Source organism: Meleagris gallopavo, chromosome 1 (genome assembly GCF_905368555.1).
Source record: "Meleagris gallopavo chromosome 1, MGAL_WU_HG_1.1, whole genome shotgun sequence".
Classification (NCBI taxonomy): domain Eukaryota; kingdom Metazoa; phylum Chordata; class Aves; order Galliformes; family Phasianidae; genus Meleagris; species Meleagris gallopavo.
In genome coordinates, this window is record NC_139404.1 from 695,220 (window position 1) to 708,442 (window position 13,223).

Sequence of the window (13,223 nt, forward strand, 5' to 3'; positions counted from 1 at the left end):
AGCCAGGACCCTGCAATCTGCTCGAGGATTTGCTGTTTCACTCCATGCACTGCTGCACACGCTGCACCACTTCTCTCCGATGTGCTCTCCCACACCTCGCACTACTGCACACCGCCGCACAGACGTGCACACGTTGCACCATTGCACGCCACGTGCTGCCCCTCCGGATGCACCACAGCACACCACGCACCACTGCACACAGTGCATCACCTCCCTCTCCTCCTGCTCACCCTCAGCATCCCCCCGCACGCTGCACATTGCACGCTGCAAGGGCTGCAGCTTTGCACGCTCAGCATTTCCCAACAGCAGCAAGCAGCAAGCAGCCCGGGGCAATCCATGCAGCAGAAGAGCTGCTCTCACCCAGGGAGCAATCAAAGCCCCATCAAATATTGATGGGGAACCTCAGCGCTCGCTCTGTGCCCTGCAACCCCCCTGAATGCAGCCCTTCTTTGCCCATTAAGCCGCTGGTATGCGATCCACGGATGAGTTACCACGATTCGTGTAGCAGCAATTAAGTGGAGACGAGACACTGATGAGCAGCGGGTTTGTTCCTCGTTAATCTTTCATGCTCGTTGAGTGCAGAGCAGCGTGGCGGCGGGCAGCGGCTGCTCGGTAAGCGGTGCAACATGGCAGTGATGCTCTGAGCATGGGGGGGTCCAACAGCACGGCAGGGATGGCACGGAATTTGGGGGGATGGGGGACCAAGGATTGTGGGATCGTGGGATCGTGGTTGGGAGTGGAGGATCTTGAAGGTTCCTTCCAACCCAGGTGGTTCTATGGGACCAAGGGGTTGTGAGATCACGGAGATGTGGATGGAACTGGATGGTGTTGGAGGTCTCTTCCAACCAAAGCCACTCTATGGGATCATGGGATCGTGGAAATGTGGGATTGCGGAATCATGGAATCCGGGAAGCACTGAATCCTGGCACTGGGGAATCACGGGAATGTGGTTGGGACTGGAGGATCTTGAAGTTCCCTTCCAACCCAAGTGGTTCAATGGAACCAAGGGGTTGTGAGATCACGGAGATGTGGATGGAACTGGATGATGTTGGAGGTCTCTTCCAACCAAAGCCATTCTGTGGGATCATGGAAATGTGGGATTGAATCACGGAATCAGGGAAGCACTGAATCCTGGCATTGGGGAATGATGGGATCGTGGTTGGAAGTGGAGGATCTTGAAGGTCCCTTCCAACTCAAGTGGTTCTATGGAACCAAGAGGTTGAGATACCATGGAGATGTGGATGGAACTGGATGGTGTTGGAGGTCTCTTCCAACCAAAGCCACTCTATGGGATCATGGGATCGTGGAAATGTGGGATTGTGGAATCAGGGAATCAATGAAGCACTGAATCCTGGCATTGGGGAATCACGGGAATGTGGTTGGGACTGGAGAATCTTGAAGGTCCCTTCCAACCCAAGTGGTTCTATGGAACCAAGGGGTTGTGAGATCACGGAGATGTGGATGGAACTGGATTATGTTGGAGGTCTCTTCCAACCAAAGCCACTCTATGGGATCATGGAAATGTGGGATTGAATCATGGAATCAGGGAAGCACTGAACCCTGGCATCATGGAATGATGGGATCGTGGTTGGAAGTGGAGGATCTTGAAGGTCCCTTCCAACCCAAGTGGTTCTATGGAACCAAGGGGTTGTGAGATCACGGAGATGTGGATGGAACTGGATAATGTTGGAGGTCTCTTCCAACCAAAGCCATTCTATGGGATCATGGGATCGTGGAAATGTGGGATTGTGGAATCATGGAATCAAGGAAGCACTGAATCCTGGCATTGGGGAATCACGGGAATGTGGTTGGAACTGGAGGATCTTGAAGGTCCCTTCCAACCCAAGAGCTTCTGTGGGATCACGGGGTCATTGGATCACAGAAATGTGGGATTGTGGAATCAGGGAATCAGGGAAACACAGAATCCTCGCACTGGGGAATCATGGCATCGTGGTTGGAACTGGAGGATCTTGAAGGTCCCTTCGAACTCAAGCTGTTCCTTGGGATCATAGGATGAGGGAAGCATAGAATGAAGGAATCACGGAACAGTAGAATTGCATTGATTATCATCATGGGATCACGGAGTCACAGAATGGTGGACCCAGAGAATTGTGGTATCACAGAGTTATGGAATCCCAGAATCGTGGAATCATATAATGGTGGGAACATGAAGTCATGGGATCATGGAATCCCAGAATTGTGGAATGGTGGAATAATATCGGGACAATGGAATCACAGAGTCATGGAATCACAGAATCATGGAACGGTTGGGTTGGGAGGGACCTTATAGATCATAGATCCATAGAGTGGTTGGGTTGGAAGGGATCTTATGGATCACAGAGCTGTAGAACGGTTGGGTTGGAAGGGACCTTAATGATCATAGAGCTGTAGAATGGTTGGGTTGGAAGGGATCTTAATGATCACAGAGCTGTAGAATGGTTGGGTTGGAAGGGACCTTAATGATCACAGAGCTGTAGAATGGTTGGGTTGGAAGGGACCTTAATGATCACAGAGCTGTAGAATGGTTGGGTTGGAAGGGACCTTAATGATCACAGAGCTGTAGAATGGTTGGGTTGGAAGGGATCTTATGGATCACAGAGCTGTAGAATGGTTGGGTTGGAAGGGACCTTAATGATCACAGAGCTGTAGAATGGTTGGGTTGGAAGGCCCACCCCCAGCCCCATCCCTGCCACGGGCTGGGTGCCCCCCATCAGCTCAGGCTGCACAAGACCCCATCCACAACCACAGGCATCAAGGATGACGGCTCTAAGAGGAGCCCAAAGCAATGGCAGAGCCGTTGAGGGGCAATGAGCAAAAGGTTGGCAGCCCCCCTCCCCAGATGGGCAACAGGAGCACACCTGGAGCTCTGCACTCCATCACCCCCACTCCGCCAGCATTCCCAATTAAGATATTCATTTAGATAAACGCCGGGATCAGTGCAGCTTGGCAGCGCCCATTGGGCAAAGGCGACTCGCTCGAACGCAGAGCGCTAACGAGGTTCTGTAATTAAGCCGTCTGGGGGAATGAGCTCGTGATTAAAATACACGCCCAGCTGAAATCAAGGTTTCCTCCACGTGCTGCGGGGACAGGGGAGCTGCTGGAACCCGGGGGAGGCACAGCTCTGAGTCACACCACGTCCCAACACGGCGCTGCATCCCTGGACCGGGGATGGATGGACGGATGGATGGACAGACAGCACAACCCGCGGGACACGAGGTGCTGAAGGGATGGAGCAGCGGGAGCCCTACTGGTGCCCATAGGGTGAACCCCGCTCTCCAGCCCCCCCAAAAAAGGTGCCCCAAAAGCTGCCCCAAAAACGCCCCCCGTCGCTCCGAGACCCGCATCCAGAGCTCAGCCAAAGGTGCACCCCCCCTAAATGCACCAACCCCCAAATTCACAGCTCAGCCATCGCCGGGGGACAAGGTGCTCCGATCACCCTCAAGGTGCCCAAGGAACCCCTCGTGCTCCAGAAGTGCCCGAAAGGTGCCCCCGCTTGCACCAAACCCCATCCCCTCTCCCTGCTCCCCATTTGCAGCCCCACGTTTTGCAACTCTCAGCCCCGGCAGCGAGATGCGAGCGCAGCCAAGCCGGGGGGGGAGGGGGGGAAGGGTGAGGGGGGTGATCCTATCTTGCTCATTAAACCGCAGATTGCTTTAAAGCAAACGATCTGAAGGGGAAAGGAAGTGGGGGGGGTTGGGGGGGGAAAGTTATGCTGATGGTTGAGGTCACGCGGGCACAGAGAGCCGCGGGGCATCGCGCAGCGCCGGGCTTTTGCTGCAGGGCGCCGGCAGCCGTGGGCACGGGCTGCTATTTCGAGCCGCAGTCGTTTTTGCAAACGTCCCAGAGCATCTCAGGACGAGCTCTGCCGTCCCCGCGGGTCCCCTCCTCCTGTGGGTGGAGGTGGCAGCAGCTCAGCCCCACATGGCAGAAGTTCTCGGGGTGGCTCCGGTTTCGGTGCTCGGCGCGGCACCGTGCCCTCGTTGCTGCATCCAATGCGGACACTTTTGGGGTCAGGCTGCGTGGGGAGATGGCGTGGGGCACCAGCCTGCCCCACACGGCCACCCCCTCTCCCCCCCCAGCTGCCAAGCAGTCGCTGAAGGGCACAGAGGACACAGAAAGCCGAAGCAGTTTGAACTGCTGCCTCTCCTGCTGGCGATGGGAGGGGATGCGATGCACAGGGCTTGGGGAGGGGGGAGGGTCCTGAGCTGCGTGGTGCTCTGGCAGGGGGGAGAGGGGGGGGGGGGGGGCAACGGGATTTTGGGATGGGATGGTGGGGGTGGGATTGTGGGGGATGGGATCGTGGGGGTGGGATCCTAGGGATGAGATCCTGGGGACAACGGGATCCTGAGGATGGGATCGTGGGGGTGGGATAATGGGGGTGGGATAATGGGGGTGGGATCGTGGGGGGTGGGATCCTGAGGATGGGATCCTGAGGGTGGGATCGTGGGGGTGGGATAATGGGGGTGGGATCCTGAGGATGGGATCGTGGGGGTGGGATCGTGGGGGTGGGATCGTGGGGGTGGGATAATGGGGGTGGGATAATGGGGGTGGGATCGTGGGGATGGGATGGTGGGGGTGGGACTGTGGGGGATGGGATCGTGGGGGTGGGATCCTAGGGATGAGATCCTGGGGACAACAGGATCCTGAGGATGAGATCGTGGGGGTGGGATAATGGGGGTGGGATCGTGGGGGTGGGATCCTGAGGATGGGATCTGGAGGATGGGATCGTGGGGGTGGGATTGTGGGGGAGTGGGATCGTGGGGGGTGGGATCGTGGGGGGTGGGATCGTGGGGGGTGGGATCGTGGGGATGGGATCGTGGGGGTGGGATCGTGGGGAATGGGATCACAGGGATGGGATCCTAGGGGGGGGATCGTGGGGACAACAGGATCCTGAAGATGAGATTGTGGGGATGGGATCATGGGGGTGGAATTGTGGGGATGGAATCATCTGGATGGGATCCTGGGGACAACGGGATCCTGAGGATGGGATCCTGTGGATGCGATCCGGGGGATGGGATCATCGGGATGGGATCCTACCAACGGGACCCTGAGGATGGGATCAAGGGGATGGGATCCTGAGGGTGGGATCCGGGGGATGGGATCCAGGGTCCACGTACCACCATGACCCAAGTGCCACCAGGTGCCACCAAGCACCAAGTACCACCACTCTCCACGTACCACCATGCCCCAGGTGCCACGGTTCTCCATCTACCACCGTGCCCCAGGTGCCACCAGGAGCCACCATGCACCAAGAGCCACGGTTCTCCATGTATCACCATGCCCCAGGTGCCACGGTTCTCCACGTACCACCATGCCCCAGGTGCCACCTGGTGCCAACACGCACCAAGAACTACGGATCTTCACATACCCCAAGGCACCAAGTGCCACCCGGCCCAACCCAGGTGCCACCAGGTGCCACCATGCACCAAGAGCCACGGTTCTCCATGTATCGCCATGCCCAGGTGCCACCAGGAGCCACCATGCACCAAGTGCCACAGATCTCCATGTACCACCATACCCCAGGTGCCACCAGGTGCCACCATGCACCAAGAGCCACGGTTCTCCAAGAACCACGAGGAACCAAGTGCCATCATGCCCCAGGTGCCACCAGGAGCCACCATGCACCAAGAGCCACGGTTCTCCATGTATCACCATGCCCCAGGTGCCACCAGGAGCCACCATGCACCAAGTTCCACGGTTCTCCATGTACCACCATACCCCAGGTGCCACCAGGTGCCACCATGCACCAAGAGCCACGGTTCTCCATGTACCACCATGCCCCAGGTGCCACCATGCACCAAGTGCCACGGTTCTCCACGTACCACCGTGCCCCAGGTGCCACCAGGTGCCACCATGCACCAAGTGCCACGGTTCTCCAAGTACCACGAGGAACCAGGTGCCACCATGCCCCAGGTGCCACCAGGAGCCACCATGCACCAAGAACTACGCATCTTCACATACCCCAAGGCGCCAAGTGCCACCATGCCCAACCCAGGTGCCACCAGGTGCCACGGTTCTCCACGTACCACCATGCCCCAGGTGCCACCAGGTGCTACAAAGTGCCACGGTTCTCCATGTACCACCATGCCCCAGGTGCCACCAAGTGCCACGGTTCTCCAAGTACCACGAGGAACCAGGTGCCACCAGGTGCCACCAGGTGCCACCATGCACCAAGAGCCACAGTTCTCCAAGTACCACGAGGAACCAGGTGCCAACATGCCCCAACCCAGGTGCCACCAGGTGCCACCATGCACCAAGAGCCACGGTTCTCCAAGTACCACGAGGAACCAGGTGCCACCAGGTGCCACCAGGTGCCACCATGCACCAAGTGCCACGGTTCTCCACGTACCACCGTGCCCCAGGTGCCACCAGGTGCCACCATGCACCAAGTGCCACGGTTCTCCAAGTACCACGAGGAACCAGGTGCCACCATGCCCCAGGTGCCACCAGGAGCCACCATGCACCAAGAACTACGCATCTTCACATACCCCAAGGCGCCAAGTGCCACCATGCCCAACCCAGGTGCCACCAGGTGCCACGGTTCTCCACGTACCACCATGCCCCAGGTGCCACCAGGTGCCACAAAGTGCCACGGTTCTCCATGTACCACCATGCCCCAGGTGCCACCAAGTGCCACGGTTCTCCAAGTACCACGAGGAACCAGGTGCCACCAGGTGCCACCAGGTGCCACCATGCACCAAGAGCCACGGTTCTCCAAGTACCACGAGGAACCAGGTGCCAACATGCCCCAACCCAGGTGCCACCAGGTGCCACCAGGTGCCACCATGCACCAAGAGCCACGGTTCTCCAAGCACCACGAGGAACCAGGACCCCCAGCACTGGTTCCTACAGCTCGTCAGGGGACGTGGAAAGAAGGGACACCACAGGGGGCCGGACAGACCCCTCCCCCCCCCCCACGGCCATATCCCTGCCCTCACCTGCGCTCCATCGCCCTCCAGCCGCGGCGGTCGGATGCTGGACAGGTGGATGGTTTTGTGGTCACCAGAATTGAGCTTCACCACGATGGCATCGGCGTTCAGCACCTGCATCACCTGAGGAGGGAGAGAGGGGTGGTGAGAGGGGGGGGCTGGGACAGACGGACGTAGGGACGGGCGGACGGATGGATGGGGTTATGGAGTCGTGGATGGATGGATGTAGGGATGGATAAGGGAAGGATGGACGGACAGATGGATGGAGGGATGGAGGAATGGGTGGAGGGAGGGAAGGAGGGAGGGGGAATGGAGTCATGGATAGATGGAAGTAGGGATGGACGGAGGGATGGAGGGATGGATGGAGGGATGGACTCAAGGGTGGGTGGGTGGATGGAGTTACGGACAGATGGATGTAGGGATGGACAGACGAATGGATGGATGGACTGATGGGTGGAGGAAAGCATAGATGGACTCGTGGAATGACGGATGAAGGGATGGACATGAGGGTGGACGGATGGATGGATGGATGGATGGATGGATGGATGGATGGATGGATGGATAGACTCAAGGGTGGGTGGGTGGATGGACAGATGGATAGATGGATGGACTGAGTGATGGATGGATGGACGGAGGGATGGACGGAGGAATGGACGGACAGGTGGATGCATGGATGGAGTTAAGGACAGGTGGATGTAGGGACAGACAGATAGATGGATGGGGGGAGGGATGGATGGAGTAATGGACAAATGGATGAAGTTATGGATGGAGCGATGGATGGAGAGATGGAGGGATGGAGGGATGGAAGGAGTCACAGACAGATAAATGTAGTGATGGATACACGGGTGGGTGGAGAAAGGGAAAATCATGGACAGATGGACATAGAGTGGATGGATGGAGGGATGGATGGATGGAGTTACGGACAGATGGACGTAGGGATGGACAGATGGATGGATGGATGGCGAGATGGACACAAGGGTGGGTGGGTGGATGGATGGGGTTGTGGATAGATGGACGTAGGTATGGACAGATGGATGGATGGAAGGATGGATGGAGTTATAGATAGATGGATGGAGAGATGGACAGATGGATGGATGGATGGACAGATGGGTGGAGGAAAGCATGGATGGACTCGTGGAATGACGGATGAAGGGATGGACATGAGGATGGATGGATGGATGGATGGATGGATGGATGGATGGATGGACGGACTCAAGGGTGGGTGGGTAGATGGAGTTACAGACGGATGTAGGGATGGACAGGTGGATAGATGGATGGACTGAGTGATGGATGGATGGAGGGATGGATGGAGGGAGGAATGGATGGAGGGATGGACGGACAGGTGGATGCATGGATGGAGTTAAGGACAGGTGGATGTAGGGACAGACAGATAGATGGATGGGGGGAGGGAGGAATGGATGGAGTAATGGACAGATGGATGAAGTTATGGATGGAGCGATGGATGGAGAGATGGAGGGATGGAGAGATGGAGGGATGGAAGGAGTCACGGACAGATGAATGTAGCGATGGATACACGGGTGGATGGAGAAAGGGAGAATCCTGGACAGATGGACATAGAGTGGATGGATGGAGGGATGGATGGATGGAGTTACGGACAGATGGAGATAGGGATGGATGGATGGATGGATGGATGGATGGATGGATGGATGGATGGATGGATGGAAGGATGGACACAAGGGTGAGTGGGTGGGTGGATGGATGGGGTTGTGGATAGATGGACGTAGGTATGGATGGATGGATGGATGGAAGGATGGATGGATGGAGTTATGGATAGATGGATGGAGAGATGGACAGATGGATAGATGGATGGACAGATGGGTGGAGGAAAGCATGGATGGACTCGTGGAATGACGGATGAAGGGATGGACATGAGGGTGGACGGATGGATGGATGGAGTCATGGACAGATGGATTTAGGGATGGATACATGGGTGGATGGAAGGAATCACGGACAGACGGACGTAGGGTGGACACGTGGATGGATGGAGGGAGGGAGGGAGGGAGTGAGTTACGGACAGACGGACATAGGGATGGACAGATGGATGGATGGATGGCGGGATGGACACAAGGGTGGGTGGGTGGATGGATGGATGGGGTTGTGGATAGATGGATGTAGGTATGGATGGATGGATGGACGGACAGATGGAGGGATGAATGGAGTGATGGACTCAAGAGTGCGTGAGTAGATGGAGTTATGGACAAATGGATGTAAGGTTGGAGAGATGGATGGATGGATGGACAGATGGGTGGAGGAAAGCATGGATGGACTCGTGGAATGATGGATGAAGGGATGGACGTGACGGTGGATGGATGGATGGATGGATGGATGGATGGATGGATGGACGGAGTGAGTCATGGACAGCTGGACACATGGATGGATGGAGGGGTGGAGTCTTGGGTGGACAGAATCATGGACAGATGGACGGATGGCTGGACAGTGGATGGAGGAAAGCATGGATGGACTCGTGGAATGATGGATGAGGGGATGGACGCAAGGGAGGGTTGATGGATGGATGGAGTCATGGACAGATGGACACATGGATGGATGGATGGAGTCATGAAGTCATGGACAGATGGACACATGGATGGATGGTTGGGTGGACGGCTGGATGGAAGGAATCATGGACAGATGGATGTAGAGATGGATACATGGGTGGATGAAGGGAGGGAATCATGGACAGATGGACGTAGAGTGGACACGTGGATGGAGGAATGGATGGAGGGATGGAGGGAGGGATGGAGGAATGGATGGAGGGATGGAGAGGTGTAGGGATGGACAGATGGATGGATGGATGGATGGATGGATGGAGGGAATCATAGACAGACGGACGTAGAGTGGACACATGGATGGATGGATGGATGGATGGATGGAGGGATGGAGGGATGGATGGAGGAATGGACAGAAGAGTGGATGGATGGATGGATGGAGGGATGGAGGGATGGATGGATGGAGGGATGGATGGATGGATGGATGGATGGATGGACGGACGGAAGAGTGGATGGATGGATGGAGGGATGGAGAGATGGACGGAAGAGTGGATGGATGGATGGATGGATGGATGGATGGATGGATGGATGGATGGATGGATGGAGGGATGGATGGATGGATGGATGGATGGATGGATGGATGGATGGATGGATGGATGGAGGGATGGATGGATGGATGGATGGAGGGATGGAGGGATGGAGGGATGGAGGGATGGACAGAAGAGTGGATGGATGGATGGATGGATGGAGGGATGGAGGGATGGATGGAGGGATGGACAGAAGAGTGGATGGATGGATGGATGGAGGAATGGAGGGACGGATGGTTGGATGGATGGACAGAAGAGTGGATGGATGGATGGACAGGAGGGATGGAGGGATGGAGGGATGGAGGAATGGAGGAATGGAGGAATGGATGGAGGGATGGAAGGATGGAGGGATGGAGGGATGGAGGGATGGAGGGATGGAGGGATGGAGGGATGGACAGAAGAGTGGATGGATGGATGGATGGATGGATGGATGGATGGATGGATGGATGGATGGACAGAAGAGTGGATGGATGGATGGAGGGATGGAGAGATGGACAGAAGAATGGATGGATGGAGAGATGGATGGATGGACAGACAGAAGAGTGGAGGGATGGATGGATGGATGGAGGGATGGAGGGATGGATGGAGGGATGGACGGAAGAGTGGATGGATGGATGGATGGATGGAGGAATGGAGGGATGGATGGTTGGATGGATGGACAGAAGAGTGGATGGATGGATGGATGGAGGGATGGAGGGATGGAGGAATGGAGGGATGGAGGGATGGAGGGATGGAGGGATGGAGGGATGGAGGGATGGAGGGATGGATGGAGGGATGGAAGGATGGAGGGATGGAGGGATGGAGGGATGGACAGAAGAGTGGATGGATGGATGGATGAATGGATGGATGGATGGACAGAAGAGTGGATGGATGGATGGAGGGATGGAGAGATGGACAAAAGAATGGATGGATGGACAGACAGAAGAGTGGAGGGATGGATGGAGGGATGGACACATGGATGCATGGGTGGATGGATGGGTGTGTGGAGGGAAGAGAGGATGGACAGATGGAGTCATGGATAGATGGACGTAGGCACAGACAGATGGGTACGTGCATGGACGGACGGAGGGAAAAGGTAGGGATGGAGGAAAGCACAGATGGACGGATGGACTGACTCACGGACGGACGAACGCAGAGATGGATGGATGGAAGGAAGAAGGGATGGATGGAGAGACACACAGAGCGATGAACGTAGGGAAGGACAGCTAAGAGGTGGACAGACGGACATCGCCACGCTGCCCACTTCCCTCTCAACCAACGGGACGTTTGTTTTACGCCACAAAATCCACGAATCCCACCGCTGCCCCCCACACAGCGAGAAGCAGAGGGCAGCCCTCCCCTCCCCCCCTCCCTCCCCCTCCCCAGTTTTTGCCCCACGGAGCGCATCCAGCGGCGCGGAGCCAAAGGGATAAGAGGATTACAGGAATGAGGATTAAAACAGACACTCCGGATCGCCGGGGATGCTCAGCACAGAGCCCCCCCGGGGCCATCCCTGCCTCCACGCTCTGCTCTCTGCCCTGTGTTGTCATTTTTTTTTGGGGGGGGGGGGCACAGCCTGCAGCGCTCGGCGTGCGCAGCGCTCGGTGGAGTCATCGCATCTCGAGCTCCAGGGCACTGTAAGGGTTGGGGAGGGAGGGAGGGGGGAGTTGGGGGAGGGGGGGGGGGGTGTAACCCTGGGATCAGTGCCCATGTTTTGCACAGAGCTTTGGAGCGGCGCTGGGGGAGGAGAGGGGGGGGGAGGGGGCACAGAGCTCGTAGTTCATTTGGTGCTGGGCAGTTTGGAGAGGGGGGGGGTCTGCCCTATGCATACAGAATGCTTTACAATATGGAAGAAATTGGGGGGGGGGGGGGTAGGGAGATGGGGATGGGGGGGGTAGGGATGGGGGGGAAGGAGGAATAAAGAGGTTGGGGGACAGAGATGGAGGGAATGGGCATGGAGGGGGGGGACAGGGGTGGGGTGGAAAAGGGATGAGAGGGGACAGGGATGGGGGGGGAGGGATGGAGGGAACAGGGATGGGGGGGAACAGGGAGGGGAGGGACAGGGATGGAGTGGAAAAGGGATGGGGGGACAGGGAGGGGGGGAATAGGGATGGGGTGGAAAAGGGATGGGGGGACAGGGATGGGGTGGAATGGGGATGGGAGGGACAGGGATGGGGTGGAATGGGGATGGGAGGGACAGGGATGGGGTGGAATGGGGATGGGGGGACAGGGATGGGGTGGAATGGGGATGGGGGGACAGGGATGGGGTGGAAAAGGAATGGGGGGGACAGGGATGGGGTGGGAAAAGGAGGGGAGGGACAGGGATGGGGTGGAATGGGGATGGGGGGACAGGGATGGAGTGGAAAAGGGATGGGGGACAGGGATGGGGTGGAAAAAGGAGGGGGGGGACAGGGATGGGGTGGAAAAGGAATGGGGGGGACAGGGATGGGGTGGAATGGGGATGGGGGGACAGGAATGGGGTGGAAAAGGAATGGGGGGGACAGGGATGGGGTGGAAAAGGGAGGGGGGGACAGGGATGGGGTGGAAAAGGGATGGGGGGACAGGGATGGGGTGGAATGGGGATGGGGGGGACAGGGATGGGGTGGAATGGGGATGGGGGGACAGGGATGGGGTGGAAAGGGGATGGGGGGACAGGGATGGGGTGGAAAAGGGATGGGGTGGAAAAGGGATGGGGGGGACAGGGATGGGGTGGAATGGGGATGGGGGGACAGGGATGGGGTGGAAAAGAGATGGGGGAATAGGGATGGGGTGGACAAGGGATGGGGGGACAGGAATGGGGTGGAAAAGGAATGGGGGGACAGGGATGGGGTGGAAAAGGGATGGGGGGACAGGGATGGGGGGGAAAAGGGATGGGGGGACAGGGATGGGGGGACAGGGATGGGGTGGAAAAGGGATGGGGGGGACAGGGATGGGGTAGAAAAAGGAGGGGAGGGACAGGGATGGGGTGGAAAAGGGATGGGGGGACAGGGATGGGGGGACAGGGATGGGGTGGAAAAGGGATGGGGGGACAGGGATGGGGTGGAAAGGGGATGGGGGGACAGGGATGGGGTGGAAAAGGGATGGGGGGACAGGGATGGGGGGACAGGGATGGGGTGGAAAAGGGATGGGGGGGACAGGGATGGGGTAGAAAAAGGAGGGGAGGGACAGGGATGGGGTGGAAAAGGGATGGGGGGACAGGGATGGGAGGGACAGGGATGGGG

The 13,223-nt window shown here is 57.6% G+C and overlaps 1 protein-coding gene across 1 annotated transcript in view; it reads right to left on the reverse strand.

The window, feature by feature from the left end:
* Positions 1 to 13,223, reverse strand: part of SND1 (staphylococcal nuclease and tudor domain containing 1) — an 83,599-nt gene that overhangs the window by 38,168 nt on the left and 32,208 nt on the right. The window contains exon 10 of the mRNA XM_085216802.1: positions 6,939 to 7,052. Coding sequence (XP_085072928.1) covers positions 6,939 to 7,052 — 114 coding nt within the window. The remainder of the gene's footprint in view (positions 1 to 6,938; positions 7,053 to 13,223) is intronic.